General features: G+C 38.9%; 1 protein-coding gene across 5 annotated transcripts in view; it reads left to right on the top strand.

Moving 5' to 3' along the window:
* Positions 1-17,994, top strand: part of LOC110977239 (rho GTPase-activating protein 7-like) — a 144,356-nt gene that overhangs the window by 60,764 nt on the left and 65,598 nt on the right. The window contains exon 1 of one of the 5 annotated variants that reach the window (XM_087133081.1): positions 1,320-1,833. The exons of 3 other annotated variants lie outside the window; for them this stretch is intronic. In XM_087133081.1, coding sequence (XP_086989207.1) covers positions 1,668-1,833 — 166 coding nt within the window. In that variant the 5' untranslated portion in view covers positions 1,320-1,667. Of the gene's footprint in view, positions 1-1,319; positions 1,834-9,480; positions 10,191-17,994 lie in introns of those variants that run through there. One more of the 5 variants, XM_022231181.2, reaches the window with a different exon arrangement.

The raw sequence follows: 17,994 nt of genomic DNA, 5'->3' as shown, positions 1-17,994 counted from the left end.
CCGCAGTAATTGAAACTTTGTTTTTGGTTTGATTCCCCGTGCCAGCTTTCTGTTAAGCGCTTTATATTAAGTACACTGGAATTACAAGCTCATGGGTACTTGTATGTAGACAGTGCATACTAATTATACTCTCAAGTAGGTGATGTTTTCCAGTGTTAAAAAATAGGCTTGGTAAATATAATCTTGCTAATTGAGTCTGGCTAATTAGTCTTGCTAACCAAAGAGGCCATTGTTAGCCAGCATGAATGCATGCAGAGTGAGCCAAAGAGAAGGCCTCCTGCTAGTTTGAGATGACAGAACCACCACTGTTAACTTGCCTTGCTGCTGCCATCTGCAAAAAAACACTAACAAACCACAGAATAAATCAAATGGGGTGGTGGTCCAGTCATTTCAAACCCAGACATTTGTCAGCAACATAGAGCAATCCAAAGTGGTATTACATGCTGGGGGAGGGTGGGTTCAAGACCCTGGAGTAGTAGAAATTACAATGTAGCCACTAGTCAAGTTGAACTAAAGCTAAAAAGGAACCAGTGATAATGGGGGGGTGGTCTGGAGCAGATGCAGTAAAGATTCTGGTGAGGATGTTTGCCCTTATTCTTTCTCTTGTTTTGTCAGGGCTCACAAGCAATCAGAATTGCTCAGTTGTTGGTAATTGGTTATTTGCTTTTATTTCAGGTTGACTCAACTTGTCATTTTCATTAGAACGGTGCATACATAATACAGGTACATTATAATTGAGCAAGCTGTGCTGTAGGATTTAAAAAAGCAATGGGTTTTGCGTTGTAGTGAAGAAAGCAACTTATGAAAAACAAGGCAGATTTTTCATTGTATTTACATGGATCTCAGAGGCAGGTCTTATCTTATCCCATTTAGTGGGATCTATGGTGTATATTTCCTGGATGTAAGTATCTAGGAAACAGATTTCAAAGGTTTGAATACAACTCCAAATGATCATTATGCAATCCAGTATTTCAAGCAACCAGTGCAACACGCGCAGACCTCACAATTGGTGAGCAGTAATAATCTTCAATCCTCACAGTAAACCATTTGTATTTCTCTATTCACCCACACAGTAATTCCCACTGTATTCACTGCTGCCTACAGGTATGCAGCATCCAAACCCAGGAAAAGAGTGTGTTGTGGGGAACTTGGTGTGTTCAGCATCAGTGATTTGCCATGCTTATGGTACCCCTCCCCCATATTATTATAGATTCAGCTTATTGCCCGGCCTGTAAGCTATGTACATTGTATTGGAGTTAGCAGAGTGATGTGGCTACCTTCAGCCCTGAATTCACAGTGGGAAGGCTTTTGTCATCCACAAGGGACGTGTGGGTTATGTTAGGAGGGCCAGCAATTTGGGGAATTTTTGTGGGCACTCCGGAACATGTGTGAAGTATTAGATTAGGAGTCAGTAGCAAGGCAAAGGATGGTCAGCATAATCATAACCAGAACTGTGCTCTTTTTACCCACCTTTTTTGGCTTTGCTTGTTCAACTTCAAGCTACATGTACTACTATACTAGTAGGACTCTAACAAACCTGTCGCAGATCCACATGTACATTGTAATTTGTACGAAAGGATTTTAATCTGCATCTTGTAATAGCTGATGACAGTGAGCTACTGCACTGTAATGGTTTCCTGTATTCAAGGATTTATGAGAAAGGCAGCATGAAGGATCTTATTAAGAAATATATTCATCTGAAGAAGGAGCGATGCCCCCCTTCAATGGCAGCATCCTATCCAGTACGGAGATACTCCCCATACTGGCGATGCCAGGCACCGGTACTGTTGCCACAACCAGAACCTCCATGTACCCATCAACCACTTCCACCAAGTAAGTCAACTGAGCATTGATCTCTACCAAGTAAAAGAGACCATGTCGGCAAAAAGGTGGTTGAAGATTTCATAAGTGTACTCTTTATGGAAAAAGGGTATTCCTTCACATTGAGCAGTGTAACTCTGACATTGACAACCTGATTTACACTGCTTCATTGTATTGCGTAAATCTTAACATTTTGTGTGTGGTTTTTTTTGGCTAATAGTTAGGAATCCAGAAGTCACCTAGCACATAGTCTGTTTTTAGTGGCTACAATATTATCTGTGTGATAAAAGTGTTATTTCATTTCTTTTTTTGTTTTTTCCTGTTATTTTTCGATATAAATGTTCCTTCAGTTCAACTTTATGCAAACACAAAAAATACTCCACCAGAAATCTGTGAAGAAACACGCTACAAATTTCATGTACAGTATGCTATGTTGACCACGAAAGCACAACCACATGAAGGTCACATATCAACAGATACTTACCATTTTGTCAGCATTTGTCTTAATATTCTTATTATTGAAACTGTAAAAATGTCATTGAATTGGAAACCTTGTAATTGTACCTTTGACTTGGTTTAAATCATTGCTTTGGTTGTTGATTTTTTATTCTCCATTATAAAGTCTCCTCCTTTGAAACAGATGTAGTGGTACAAAACTTTTAAATATATTCTCTCCTTCCCACCCAGTGCTTGATCTGTTTTTCAGTCGTGTGTGACAATCTATATTAAGTTGGAGGATTGAAGACTTGTAATATCCCAGATCAGACTAAACAAAAGGAAAGCTGGATTTGAGAGCAGATCTTACATTTCATAACATCTTGTTCTTTATTATTTAATTAAGACTTTTTCAGCGAATGAAAAGTAAATTGCTGTGCTTACATATAGTCACTGTTGGATCGCTGTATCCATCCATCATCGATCTATTCTAAGTTTCCGTTAAGCCAGCCAGTGGGCGGACCAATTGTCATTCCGAAATGCTGACCAGCCCTGGAACATATTTATTCAAGTAAATACCTCTAACCCAAGTAATCGCTCCACCTGACAGTAGACACCTTCCCTAGTCTCTTCTGTCACTGGTTCCATTTTTAGAACAGATTAGAAGCAACTGCAGTGTGCACTGCAACTGGTAGTTACCCTGTGTATACTTACACAAGTTGAGGTCTTTTGAAAACTTTGCCAGATTTAGTGAGTTTGCTTTGGGTATAAGTGGGGATTATCGGAAATTCTCTTTCAAGGACTTACAGTTCTTGTTGGTATTGTAAGGAGAGATAGGGGGGAAAATCAATTCTACAGGTCTCCCAAAAAGTAGGAAACATGTACATGTACTTCACACACTGTGAAAGTGTCACCTGAAGCGTTGGGCACTTACACATGTACATATACAGTAGATGCATTTTGTCTTACTGGGAGCACAGGAGTACATTTGTTGGAAAATATTTTGATCTTGATTAGTTCTTAAAGTGTGTTCTAAGATGACATCAGTAACCTGGGTGTAAACATACCACTTGGAAATTTAACTGTTTTATGTGCATTATAAAGAAATAGATCCAGTCTTTTTTCTTACATTTCTCTAAGAAGTAAGATTGCATAAGTTATGCAATAATTTGTTGTGCTTTATCTTCCGGAGCCATGAATGCCACAAAAATGAATTTTTCACTTTATAAATTTTTCAAAATTCCCTTTGAAAAAATTCCTTCAGAGTCTTGTATTAGAAAAAAAGTTTCTTCGCTGCATTTTGATTTTTCTTTTTATAAATTGGACACATAAAATGAAGTGCTACACTGGTGCTGGTAACAAGGCTGTTACTAACTGGCAGAGAAAATCATGCTGGTGAAATCGAGATAAGGGCAGTTTCCAACAGGTGAATAATGTTTTCTTGTGGCTGAATTTGTACAAAAATATTTGTGGAAACTTGCATAAAAGCGTGTGCGTATATGGCAGGAAAAACATTGGTACACTATAATTCCACCATTTAAGGAACATCGCAATACCAGCGATAGAATACTTTAATGCTGCAAAATGAGGGACATTTGCTAACATGCTGCATTGCACGGTGTAAATGCTTGTGTGAAATCGTAGGTGACCCTTGTGACAGACACTTGGTGCAAAACATTGCAGATGTGTGTTTCCATCATTCATGTGAAAGGGCCTAAGGTGTCCACTACCCATTTTGTGTGAACATGTTTTGTTCTAACTTCAGAGGTCCACACAATGACTAATATGCTGGTACCAACCTATCTGCTGGTTGAACTCCTTTTGCATTATGTACAGCAATTATTGAACACAACTTCTACATTGGTCATAGTGTTCAACATATGTACCTCGTACCTACACAATTCAGCCCTTGCTGTAGTCATTGCTTTCCAACGCCACTGGAAAAGATTTAAACCCGTGTTTGCCCTGGACTTTTTATTCCGTGGATTTTACCAGCCAATAAGCACATAATTTATAGTCAAATGTGACCATTGTGCAGAGAAGTAACTGAGCTGGCAATGCAGTGACTCATTAGGGTGCTTTGCGTGACCTTTCTGTGTTTGTTTCCATCCTTTACCATCCTCGTTATTATCTGGAAATGGTGCACCCTTTACACCAGTTAATCTTCCAATAGTGTAAAAAATATATATATCTGCTATGATTGCAACCAAAAGAGGGAAAAATTGACTGGAAATATTGCCCACATGCTACACCGTGGTGAAACATGCAATGCGTATGTGTAGTTTTCCTGCATGAAGCATGCTGTTGTGCTCAGGCCGGATGTACTGTACACTCTACCTACTGGGTGCTGGACAGCTGAACTACATACAAACAGTGTACAAAATATGCTTTTCCATGTTCCAGTTGCCAGGGTTAGATCTGACTTCAGCCTGCTCAAAATACAAGCGGAATCACATACCAATAAAGTGTAAAAAGGCTATTGCAATCTCACAGGTACACAGGGTTGTTGCGGGTCAGTCCAATCAATATTTTCAAAGTTAATTCTTTTGAGAATAGCTTCATTTAATTTTTTTATTCTTGCAGTAAAGGTGACATTTTCAGGTACATTGATCCATGGAGTTAGTTTTTCTCAGAAATTGTGTTGGATTATGTTAGGTTTCAAGAATTCAGATCTGTTTGTTACAGATTTGGTTAGTATCTGTTACATTTCTATTCAATTAGGTTTGGTCACACGAACAACACATTTGACAACACATTATTGATATTGCTAGTTATGTGTAACTGGCCTTTTACTCAGGTATTTATTTTTGCTCACCTTTCTTGAGTTTGATATGGTTTCATGCATCCACCGAAATTGAAATCATTCCCATTTGAAGATGTTGATGCTGGATTTCATGAAACTAGTGTTATTCTTGGGATATTTTGCTCTTGTTCTAGCTCAAGTTGCAAAAAGTGTGTTTGGTTTTGTTTTGGATTTGTTTGAATTGATACATGCCATATTACAGCTAATACCTGTAGTAAACTATTGAACGGTAATGGGAGACTTGGAGCCGCATGGTGCCGGCAGACAAACTGGTTTTGTGCGTGCTTGGAACTAATATGCATACCTAGAATGGCATGTGCATGCCCACATCAACCAAAAGGGACCGTTGTGCCTGCTGCCACCAAGTGTCTCAAAGTCTCCCATTAAAGTTCAACTGCAGCCAATTTCATGAAACATGCTAAAACTTTGAGCCATACATAAGCCTTGCTTATGTACCTCTATCCACCATTTTGAAAAAGTTTTCATCATATCCTGGTTAAAACCATATTACAGTTAATACCTGTAGTAAACTATTGACCGGTAATTGGAGTTAAACTGCAGCAGAAAGAAATTCTCACAGTTCTCTATTGACAGTCAAACAAGTTTTTCATTACCTTTCTAAAACAAAATTGTAAATTTCTTGTGTAAGCCTTGTTAAGTTCAGCAATGATGAGCCTTAACAGAATATGATGAGGTTGTCAAATCGTTCCTTTCAACTTTGTTCAGCTCAACTTACCCTACCTAAAATTACAGTGCAAGTTAGTTACCCTATAATTTCTCGCGCAAGTCACAGACTTCTGCATTGCATAAGTTTTGTGAAATTGCCCTGAATTTGTTGCGCAACGTAGGCAATAAAATGTGGCATAAGTGATGTTGCACCACCAAAATTAAATTTTGTGACATCAGCTGCTGATGGTGTAACCATCACTCTTGGTGCTGGCCTAGAACTTTGCACGATTTTGTTCTCCTTTTCGATGCTTCCGCCTGTAGCTAAGCATCCACACACACCTTATGGTGCATTCAACTTCTTGCTCTAATGCTTGATACCCACCAATCCATAAGTCATCAATTATTAATGGGTGTTATGAGTGGTCGATTGGTTCATTGGGCCAGTTGAATGGTGGGGCATTATGTACGCAGATTAACACTGACATTGCATGGCACCTTGCCATTTACAATTTGCCACCTTTCTCTGTGGGTAAACTCAGAGTGCAAGTGCATTTACCCTCCAGTGGAACCATATTTGCTGTCAAGCTGGGCCAGGAGGCTGCAAAGAAAATCTGTCGTGATAGCTCAAAAATTCAATTCAAAAAAGAATATGGAGAATCCAATTTTCCTTTTGCTAAAGCAAACAGTCATTCTTAGTAGCTTTCTTGACAAGTTTCAGTTCAGTTGGCCTGGTCAATATACATCTAGGGTACGTTCAGACAAGTTACCAAATAGTGGTTGATCCAGAAATATTAAATTACCCCTCTGATTGAATGCTCTAATCCACCCAAGGTCGCGTAAGTTAAGGCATGAAGTTGGCGCAACTTGGACTGCCAAAAGCGGTGGATTAGCGTAAGTTGTGCCAAAGATAACGATCTCCTCCCTCCTCCCCTCCCTCACAGTGATGAGCCACAAATATTATGTGGACAAAACTGACCCTTGCTTGCATTTATATTTCAAGTTTATTCAATTTAACCCAATACGTAGGCTACCAGTCCTTTTCAATTTGTGCATGCAATGTACTGGGTGGAGACACATGCACATTTTATACTTACTAGACTAAAAATGTGATGCTAGTTTTTAATCATCTGTGAACATGTTTTAACTTACCTGGTACACAATGAATAAACTACCACGCAAAATAAGTTACATAAATACCCTAACAGACCAAACTTAGACAGCTGAGGAGAGGAATATATGGGTCCTTACACCACCGGAATGGTGTCCTTCGTAGTTTTTAACACAATTTTTAATATGACATTGGAAGAGGTGTCAAGAATATGACACCTCTAGGCGGTGAAAAATGACATTGACCTGAAGAGATGTAGCTTTTTATTATGAAGTAGCTTTCTGTGCTTATTTGCCATCGGAACTTTGTAGCAATAAAACAAATGAATTTTACATGGTAACACCCAACGTCCTACAAGGCATTTTTTCAAGGGGCCAAAAGTGCATATAAATTGTATAAACTCCATGTGAATGTTCAAATGTTTGTGGAAACAAACAGAAGGTTAACACAGCTAAGGTTGTTCCATGCTACTATGTATATTTGATTAACTCTCTTACTTTTGTGATGCTATTTATCCCATGGCATATCTTCCAGACATTCAGAAGCTTATAGTTTTTTTAATTTGTCACAGCACCGCATTTCTCTCAAGGTTATTTCCTTTCTGTGACACACTGAAGGTTTGTCTAAATCTGACTTTTGGCTTTCTACATAGAAAAGGGGTTTTGTAGCAGGACTTATGAAACGATGATTTTGCATGCTATAAGCTTTCTTTACAACAGTAATGTTGTCAAATCTGATGAAGTAGCCAATGTGATGAAAGCTTAGATGCAAAATACATCTCAGTCCTTAAAGTGTTGCAAAACGTTTTTCTGTGTGTTACTGTTATTGCCTGACTGGCAGTGCCATCAATCACTTTTAAGATGATATTTTATCCGAAATTCTGAAATCAAACTTGTGTGATGGAGTATTCACAGCCAGTGTCTAGAAATATTACTTTACACTATTTTACATGCTGCATGGTGGTATCTGAGTCCTCATTGCATTTGTTGTATCTATACCAATTTTGCCTACCAGATTTCTACATTACATTGCACATGTAATGTGAAATAGAACGCGTGTTAGTCATTTTAGTCTCCTTGTCAATCTTTCTTGGTGAACATGCCTGTGGCTCGTAAGGAATGTAGACCTACACTAACTTAGATAAGGTACGTGAAATGAAGATGAACATCAAATGATATGCTATCGGTCCAAAATGTACGTGTTGGCCTATATATCACATGTACTTGTATCACTAGTACCTGTATTTTAGAAGCACAGCTCATGACAGAGTGTTAATAAAGAAGTGACGCTGTCAGCCTTTGGTACACAGCTGAGGGTTTTGGTATCCCTTGGAAATTTTGTCCCCACTGATCAGTCCCAACTAACAACAAAAACTGCCACCAGTGATTGTATGGAGACCCTCTTCATCCCCTGCATAAAAGGTCTGCTTTGAATAATTCCCTCATGGTCGCCAAACCCCAGCACCCACTGTGTTTCTGTACCTTATACAGTTTGCTCACCCTTGTGTGAAAATACCCTCAACAGGGCTTTGGGCATGGACCAATCTCTTGAGACCATTATGAGAGGCAGATGAAGCAAGGGAAGACCATAACGCTTGTTCTCTGTGGCCCTTGGCAGCTTCATCCCCTCAGGCTGCAAGTATTTACATGTCAAAGTGTGGATGAGTACACAGTGGAAATCCCTCTTTGCACAGAATGTCCAACTCCTGGCCACTGTGATTTCTGTTTTTAAATTCAGACCCATGTTGTTTTATGGGAATGAGGGTTCCATCAAAGTTTGTATGTGGTACCAATGCCCAACACGATTTATGATGAAAGTTGTTCACTTGGAGAAAACGAATAGATTGATGAGATTGTGCAAGGTGGAGGAGCATGGACTGGCATTGTTTACAAAGGGCCAATTACATTTGTGAAATCCATGCAGAGGAGTCTGAGCAGTGTAATCATGTTGGAAACAGCTCATCTGGAGTGGACTTCATTGTGATGATGTTACATTAAGGATGTGTTCATGTCCTGCAGAAGTGATTTGTTCTGATGTGTTGTAACTGCAGGAGAAATCAGGTGAGCTAACAGGATATTCTCAACATTTCTTGACATTGAATTAAGTACAGCTGACTCCTGTCACGAAACCAGACTACAAAGTGCTCTGATCCTCTGCTGCCACCCAGTACTTTGGCTTGTCATTCAACTGTGTGGAGAGGGTGTCTGATGTCTGTGGGGCTTTCTAGCTGAAGCTGCTTCTTGAAACACATGTAACATTACTAGTATGTGGATGGACATTTTTGCTGGGAGTTTCTTGTGATTGCAACAGCGGGCCAGTTCTTTGGACTGCAGTGCTCAATGATTGATACATCTTGAATGATGACATACATGTACATCAGATTGCTTGCTTTCAGGCCATTACACCAAAGATCCATCTCCCGTAGGACATAAAAACCAATGTTGTGCTGACAGGTGGAAAAGGAAATACACCTGTATCTTTGGCTGTGTGTAGTTTGTGAAGTCTACAAAGTGAGTCTTTTGAGGTTAAGAGAATACATGTATAACATTGTACTTAAGACACAGTGGTCACATTTCGCCTTTATTGTTATGTAACAGCATTCCACTCATACTAGAGTTATAAATGGAATTGACTGAGACATGGAGCAGGTTTTTGATATCAAGCTATCACTTGACAGAATGCAACCTTCAGTTCCACTTGGTGCAAGACAAGCAAGATTATGAACAGCAAAATAGACTTGCTCTCCCATGTGTCAAGTATTTAAATAGTTCTATGTGTAATGTCCAATAACGTCATCCATTACTGCCATTCCCTGGAGCCAGTTCCTTATCATCAGTCAAGCATAGAGCAGAATGAACTCCTTGCCTTCTGGAGTATATGGCTATACCACACCAGGCTTATTAGTCGCTGTGAATGACTTCACAAGTCTGTCAATGCTGCACTGACCTTGCATCTGTGAATTTGCTAATGGTACAGCATCAGATCAGCCCTACCTCATTAATGACAATTTCACTGCAACAATAAGGAGGCTATTCTAGACTGACAATTCCCTGGGCGCATGCTTCAGCTCCACAAAGGAATTCCTGTGGTAAATGGCCATCTAACCCCCTGTCTTCTGCCAATCTGTGGTGATGGCTACCTCCTCCACACTCTCTGGTGATGTCAGTGGGCATGACAGCAGTTATAGTAAACAGCAGAGTATCACCATGAATTCACCCACTCCCAGCCCGACATCTCCAGATGGTGTGTTTTTAAGGAGGAAGGTTTCACCTCCAGAGATACAAGTTAGTTCAGAAAATGGCAATACCAGGCGATGGATGCTGCATAAGATGAGACTACAGACCCTCTCCCTTGGTAAGTTGCTTTGTTTACAATCAACAAATTTTCCCTTTTCCCCACAAATCTGGTTTGTATTAGGCCGTGTGGTCGTGAATTCTCCGAGGGTGAAGGAAAAATCTCCTGTTTGGCTAAAAATGGAGTACTGTCAGCAAGCTTGTGTAACACAGTATGCTTAACTGACAGAAAACTGCCGTTAATAGCATACATGTATTTGATGACGCATAATAGACACATGTACCATAATGCAATATATATACATGTACAAGACTTGGGGAAAAATTAGAAGCAGTATTGTTTTCTCTTTAAAGTATATGTTGAAGTTCAGTTTTGTTGCAGTTAGTTAGTAAGTTACTTTACATTTCTATTTTATTTATTTTAGGGGAGGGAGAGGTTATGTTCCAAAGCAACTGGCATGTTAAGTTTCTCTAGAAATCTGTCATTCCTGTCCAGCTTTTACATTGTGTAGAATTATGCCTTACCAAGGTTCTGCTAGCCTGGGCTTTTTCTCTAGTATGTTCTGAATACTTTAGATTATGTGATTGATGGCTGTGACAAGAAGGAAATATCATTACCACTCACTGATTGCTTTGATACTGTGAGTTGACTTGGAGCATGATCCAACCTGCCTGGTGTGCTGGACACATGTGAATTTGAAAGGGTCCTGCCAATCATTAGGGTAATGAAAAGGTTGCATTCACTCTGGTGTTAATTGTATTATGTCTTCCTCCCCCCCTGCTTAGCACCTCTAGGTGGGTTGGTCACACCTCCTTGCACATTGCATTAACTAGTGAACTCAACCACAGCTGTGTGGTCAGAAAGGGGCCCGGAAGTTATAGGGAATTTAGATGGTTAAAGGTAATATACACTATTTGTAAAATCTCAACCAGACTGCCAAATAATGTTTACATTTATCATACTTGACAGTAAGTACAAACAGCATTGACCGATCTATGAATTTTTCTGCCTGTAATGCAGTTATTTTCAAGCAAACAAATTTTGTACTTTTTTCAACAATTGTGGAGGAACGGTTGTTGAAAAAAATGGCTCACTGTGCACTAAAACTGCCAAAGGCAGCATGATGGACGTATGGCAAGCAGTTCATGCATCCTGGCCAAATAGCATTATTATCATTCACACACTGCAGTGCATTTGCATGTTGAAAACGTCGACGGAGACAGTAGATTTCTGCAAATTAATTCACAATACTTCATCTCTCATGTTTATATACTTTCATTGTTCAGTAATTCATTTTGAGGTTGTACCATTTGAATTTGAAGGAAGCATATTTCCACAAAATGTTCTGCCTCAACATGAGGTTCATCGCACCTCCCCCCTTTCTCTACCCCTCTAGTACATCATGCACACTTTCCACGCAATATACGTACAAATTGGCTAGTTTCCCATCATGTCTAACATTGTGCAAAGTGGTACAACCTGAATTCTCCATTATTTTTGAGAATTATCAACCTTAATTTTTTTTTCATTAATTAAGGCAAGCTTTTATTACTTTTTGGACATTTTAAAATAGATTTTGTAGTGCAAAAGTCCAGGTTGAAATTCATACATAATTGAATACTGCATTACATCAGCAAAAAAAATGGACCTTAAACAGTTCTGACCTACTGACTACTATATTTAAAAGCCATGCAATCAGAAGCAGAACTCTCCTTTTAATGGTTACTTCAAAACTACTTGAATTGTTTTCAGTCATAGTGTTAAACCATTAGTTGAATGTGGGTAAACTTAAAAGTTCAGCTTTTCAGCCTCAGACTTGCTCCCTAAAGATGGTAACTACACGTAGGTAGGTACATATATGGATAGAAACTTTGAATGGGGTTGCATTTTAGTGTAAATAAATTCCTCATAAGGGTCTCACTTATTTGAAGGACTGCTGGTCCATTTTTCCAGGTACCAGCAAGTACATGTATCTAATATGTAGGTAAGAAATTACATGCATCTGTAGGACTGAGCTCCAGAGTACTGCATTATCCATAGTTCCATACTCTCACTGGTAAGTAATGACTTGGCTCTAGTCTACTTTGGTTTCATCCTGCATAGCTTCCCTCTTGTACTAATGAGACCATTTGTTTTTTTCCTCAGTTGTCTGATACAATAAGAAATATTTTAACAAGTTATTTTTGACAATCACTTTCCTAGTGGAATTTCGGTTTCTTTGTTGCAACCTGCTAGGTAATTTTTTTGGTTGGGTTCAGCAAATACACAGGATATTGCATGTGAGCCTTTTCAGCAATCTGTCACTCCAATCCATCAAACAGGATCTTTGCTCTGACAGCTGTGCTTATTGAAACCCCCAAGTGCAATAAATACCATGTAGTGTAATATCTGTGTCTCATTCAACACCTTCTAATTATCCCACTGTGTATACATAATGTTGTTCAGATGCCAGCCATTTTTATTTTGTTTTGGGTTCTCCAAGCAGTATTGATAATTGATAAACATGTAGACCTTGGTCAAATCATGGAATGCTTCAGTCACATAATTTGAACAGAACCTGTGAGGTGTCTGACTCCTAAATTAGGTATCAGGTGTCATCATTTTTAATGGATTACTTAGGTAAACCATCACATAAATTTTTACTGTACATTTTCTGTCAAATTACAGTAAAATCTATTCAAAAACCGTTGAAAGTTTCTACTTACGTGTATACATATACCAGATGGACTTGTGTAGCTATTGACATGTAAATCATTGGTTTAAAGTCTCAAGAAAATATAATATACCTACACATACATATAATAATAATATACCTATTTCTTTACGGCTTACTACATTGATGAGGATGTCTGAGATTGAAATCTTTAAAAGTCATATTTAAACTACAAATAAGAGTAATTCAAGTTTGGGTATAATTGTAATCACTTCCAATCAGAGAGTAATGTAAACAGATTCCTATCTTTCCTTTGTTCAGCCAATAATGTTCACATCCCACCATAGAATATTAATCTTGTTTTTACCAGCATGAGTCATAACCCATTTTGACCTTCACTTGCAGGCCTCTGGCCTATTGCCTCAAATTTAATTTCTGATTTATGCCGCTCATTTGGCTGATTGGCTGTGCTTGATCAACCTGGCTTGTCGGTGTGGAAACCTGCTGTACTCTCCTGGGAAAATTGGCTTTGTGATTAAATTGTGACTTGACTGGATCACAAGCAGAACAAATGCATTGTTCCTTAGCCAGTACCGGTACTTTGCAGGGAATGACTCATGTTTTAAATTTGAACATTTGGAGAAATCCTGAATATTGATACTGTTTATTATTTGTTTTTGTTTATTTGCTTTTTATTTTGTTTATTTGCTTTTTCTTCTGATGTATGTAGACACTGTTGGTGAATTTTGGGGCCAGCTGTTGGTTGAAAGGAGTTAGTACAAGTATGTACAGCAGCTTCAATTTGTGAATTTCAGTTCTGCTGAAAGATGAGTCTACTGATCAATCATTTAGTTTAGTTCATTCAGTGTGAGTTTTCTCAACTAGTGTCCAGCTAGGCCATTGATATTTGCCCCAGTTGGAAGCTCCGGTGGTTGACCTATGCTGAAGTAAACACACACATTGTTTGAGAAATTAAAGGCAGAGCAATCTGGGATTGAAATCGGGATGAAAAGCTGAAAGTCACATTAGCTGTTAAGAGATTAAGGTTAAGTTTACCCCAGGATGCAGTGCTATGGTGTGAGAATGGGACAGGACCTCAGAGGAAATAACCGCTGTGTAACAGATTGTGTCATGGTAATTAATTCCCAGAAAGGTCCAGCCCTGGATAAGGTGAAGTCTTTTCATGGATCACCACCACAGGCCTCAACAGGGGGTCAAAGCCAGGCTAAATTTCCAGGCCAGTTATTCCTTACAAAACAGTCCACATTTGTGGAAATCTTTTTGATCGTGTATTTCCTGTCATAACTATATATCAAAATATACCCAACACTTGTTGACCCCATCGAACCTTGCTCCCAGCATAGGCGCCAAATGGCGCACCTAATAAATGCTGGCCTCTCCAAAGTTTCTGCATGTTTTCTGTAACAGTTGTATCATGTTTGACAGCTCTCCTTCATTACACATTCATGGGGACAACTCATTGACCTTTTGGCTCAACCCTGGAAAGCTCTATGAACTTTTTGAAATTTTATCTTTAAAAAAATGTGTAGCTAGTGGAATTTTTGAAAAGACAGTTGAAAGATGATCAAAGCTATATTTGTCGGTTATCACAGAGACTGAATCATTCTTGGATTACATGTGAATATCTCAGTGAAGAATTCTTCATTTTTTATCACATTGACTTTTCATAAACCATATTTAGTACACATTCCTGAACAGGATGTCCCTTTTTGTTCAGTTGGCTTTTACCGACCACTGCCACATCATAAATTTACAATGTCACATCAGTTGTCAGGCTGGCCAGGAATAGGCGGCGTCAAAACAACAAAAACTCTCCCATAGTAGAAGAATCACTGGAGATCATCTTTACGCATTCAAATTGACAAGAGCATAGTTAACCGAACAGGTAGCAGGCCTTGACCACATCAAACTCAAAACCAAGGTCACAGCAAATTACGGAGACCAAAGCTTGTTCTCAGGGCTGTACAGATCAGAAGCCCATCAGAACCCTGTCCTCTGCACACCATTGTATAGAATCAAACAAAACCACAGGTTCTTTGAGCCTCATTTGACAGGTGATTTTGAGGAATGAGCATAAATCTTGTAGTTCAAGGAAATTTTTACTATAAGCCCGTGAGACTATCTCCTCTCCAGTGGGGAATACAGATTAGTGTCAATCCTGTTCTCAGTTTTTGTTTCCTGTATTTACTGAAAATATTGGGGACCATTTCCAGGTCACTGGATTACTGAGGGTGCTTTGTGTTCCCCAAAGTAGGCCAGGTACCAGTGAACCTCTCTCTTCGGTTTAATACAGTTTTTCTGCAAACTGGGTCAGCAGCTTATAGTGTGGGTCTCAGTGTGCCATTGGAGCAATACAACTTCAAGTGATAAATGCTTGCAAAATGGCCAGTGAGATGTACATGCACCAGTCTTTGAAAATTGAACTTTATGCAGAGCTGTCAGTGCTCCTTCATGCAGTATTGATATCGTTAATGATATTTTACAGCAGGTTTCTAAGATTTACATGTTAACCTCTAAAAATGGTAGGCCTACACGTACATGTAGGCTCATATGAACTTCAGGACGATGTAGATGTATACTATTGTGTACATGTAACATTGTCTTAATGTGTGGTATATTTATGACCTTTTGGCCAAATCAAAGTACTGGTACATGAAATACCATCACTTTCTTGTTTGTCTTAATTTACTGTTACAGGTTAACCCACTTAATTTTTCAACTAACTGCAATTCTGGTTCATTTTTCCATTGTTTAATATAACAGCAACTTATCATCACAACCTCGATGACTCTGATCTATGAAGCATTTAACTTAAGGTATAATGCAGGAAGTTAAGTCACCTGATGGCTGTATATGACCGTCAGATGAATGCATCAATCTACAGATTTTGAGATGGAGAGAAAAACTGCCTTGCCAATTTATATTTTATTGATTGAATTACAAATCTACGATGGAATTTGCAGTGTCGGAGAATGGAGAAAAAAAAGAAACTCTAAAGCTCCATTTTTCCCCTACAATTAACGGGTAGGAGGAGACAGAAAAAAGAATGTAGTCCCTTGTTTCAAAATGTCCCCTAAAAAATGCTGTGTGGGAAGAAAACAATATCACTTTTCTTTTTTTTTTGGCTAAAATTGCATTATTTGGAGTCGGTGGGTTTGTAATCCAACTGATATCAAAATGTTGACCAGAGAAGTGTAATTGCACATATTTATATGTACCCCTTTGCTATGAAAGTGATAAGCTGCATGGACACATACACACCACACAAACAACTGAGTGTTTAGTTTAACATGTTGGGTAGGGGCCTCAAGGTTGATGAAGGGTAAAACAATTCAAATGTGGAACTTGACTCAACGAAAAGAATTCAAGTGGGAATCATAACTCATCTGGTAATACCAGGGCAGCCCTCCATGGAGGTTCATACAAGCATTTTTGTATAAGTCGGTGCACTTTTTTTTAAGACAAATTTTATAGGAGAATGGGGAAAAAACAGAATTTTCTATGGTATCAATTTGGAGGGACAAATACAAAAGTAATCCCCCCCCAAAAAAAGAAGAGGTATATCCAACACTAATGCTACTGCTAGCCACTGATGACCAAAGCTCACAAAATCAGGAACTTTGCCATTGGTCAGACATAGGAGCAAAAAAAATCTCAAAGTCTTTTCCAGTTCTGAATCTGGAAAATAAGCAGATCTGAGCACCAACTTAAAAAACTCTCAGCCACTGTTTGATTCTGCACTACATGCATTACCATACATCTTACCAGTGCAAAAGTAGTCAGCATTAGTGAATTGTATCAAATTCACACATCAAACTGAAACCTCACAGTAGAATAAAAAAACTGGTTGAAATGTGAGTAGACATTTGCTGAAGGCATTGTCATTCCCCTCAGAAGTCAACATATTTTGATCAAAGCAGTTATTGTATCAGTTCTCAAAAGCCCAGCTTATCCCTTAAATCTCCAGTTCCAATTACCATAGCCTCTTGCCACAATAACAAAATACCTGCCCCAAAAAAAATGTGTCCAGCTTTGCCACTTGACCCAGCTTGACCCAGCAACTATTGATTCTTGTAAGCAATTGATTGCAAGGTTGTGTATTTAACTGATCAAAGAAAAATTGGAAAAGGAGCCCAGAACTTGAACATGAGAAGTGTATTTGCCACCGGCTGTGGGAATTTCATACTCAGTTGCCATAGTGACCCATTATGTTGGGAAATTAAGGGCCAGATCTTGGCATATTGGGATCTAGCTGGAATTACAGGTAAAGCTGCTGGCCCTCAAGGCTGATGGTCTGGTCTGTATGTACAACATGTGGGAGTGAGTCACCATAACCCTCCAAGGTGCATGGATATCTTTCGTAGTAATAGGATCTGCATGCCAATTATTCAGCTTTTGGTTTAGTACTTTCCATCCTTCAGCTGAAAGCCCTTCCAACCGAAAAATGCCACTGCACTTTTTTCACAGGTCTGGCCTGCAAGTCTGGAATTATTTCAGTAGAACCTCCCCGTTTTCATTTTGTCTGGGTCGTGAACACTCCAGCTGTCAGCAACTTACTGGAGGTTGGGGTTGAAGAAATGAATTCAAAAAGCCTGTAATTACATCCATGTATTTCACTGCAGGGACCTCTTATTACCAATATGCTGTGCATGATTGTGCTCTTCCATCTGAAAGTTCTACATGCATGATGTCTCAAGGATCAGTCTGGTATAATTCAAACAGCCCCAAGGAGATCTTATATTTGAAGGAGGATTTATTCAGGTTATAAATTAATAATCTTGTTTGTGCAAGAGACACATTTCTGTTCCAAGAAAAGAAGGGGTCATGGAGAGATGTTGGGTGGCATGACTATACTTATTTAGTCCCTTTATTTGGAAGGAAGAGAGATGTGAGATGAAGGGAAAATTTGTTATGGGAAAGTGTTTGATTTGAGAAAGTGACTCCAGTTCTGAAAAGTATTTGGCAATGAAGGGAAGTAAGGGACTTGCTTTTGCTGTTAGTGTGCACGGAATTGTTTGAATAAATCTCCTACCAAGAATTTCCAATTCAAACTGGATTAACCAAAAGAGTAGATTAGATACAGAGTTGATCTGAAAATGTTCACAGACTTCGGGGCAGTTAATGCTGTAGCTCAGTTGAAAACATGAATAGATGGATTTCACATTAGCGCCGTCTGTGCATATCCGCATC

The sequence above is a fragment of the Acanthaster planci genome, linkage group LG02, assembly GCF_054643075.1.
Source record: "Acanthaster planci isolate LZ-2023a linkage group LG02, COTS_SCS, whole genome shotgun sequence".
Taxonomy (NCBI): Eukaryota; Metazoa; Echinodermata; class Asteroidea; order Valvatida; family Acanthasteridae; genus Acanthaster; species Acanthaster planci.
The sequence above is the reverse complement of the archived record's forward strand: the minus strand, read 5'-3'. Positions and strand labels throughout refer to the sequence as shown.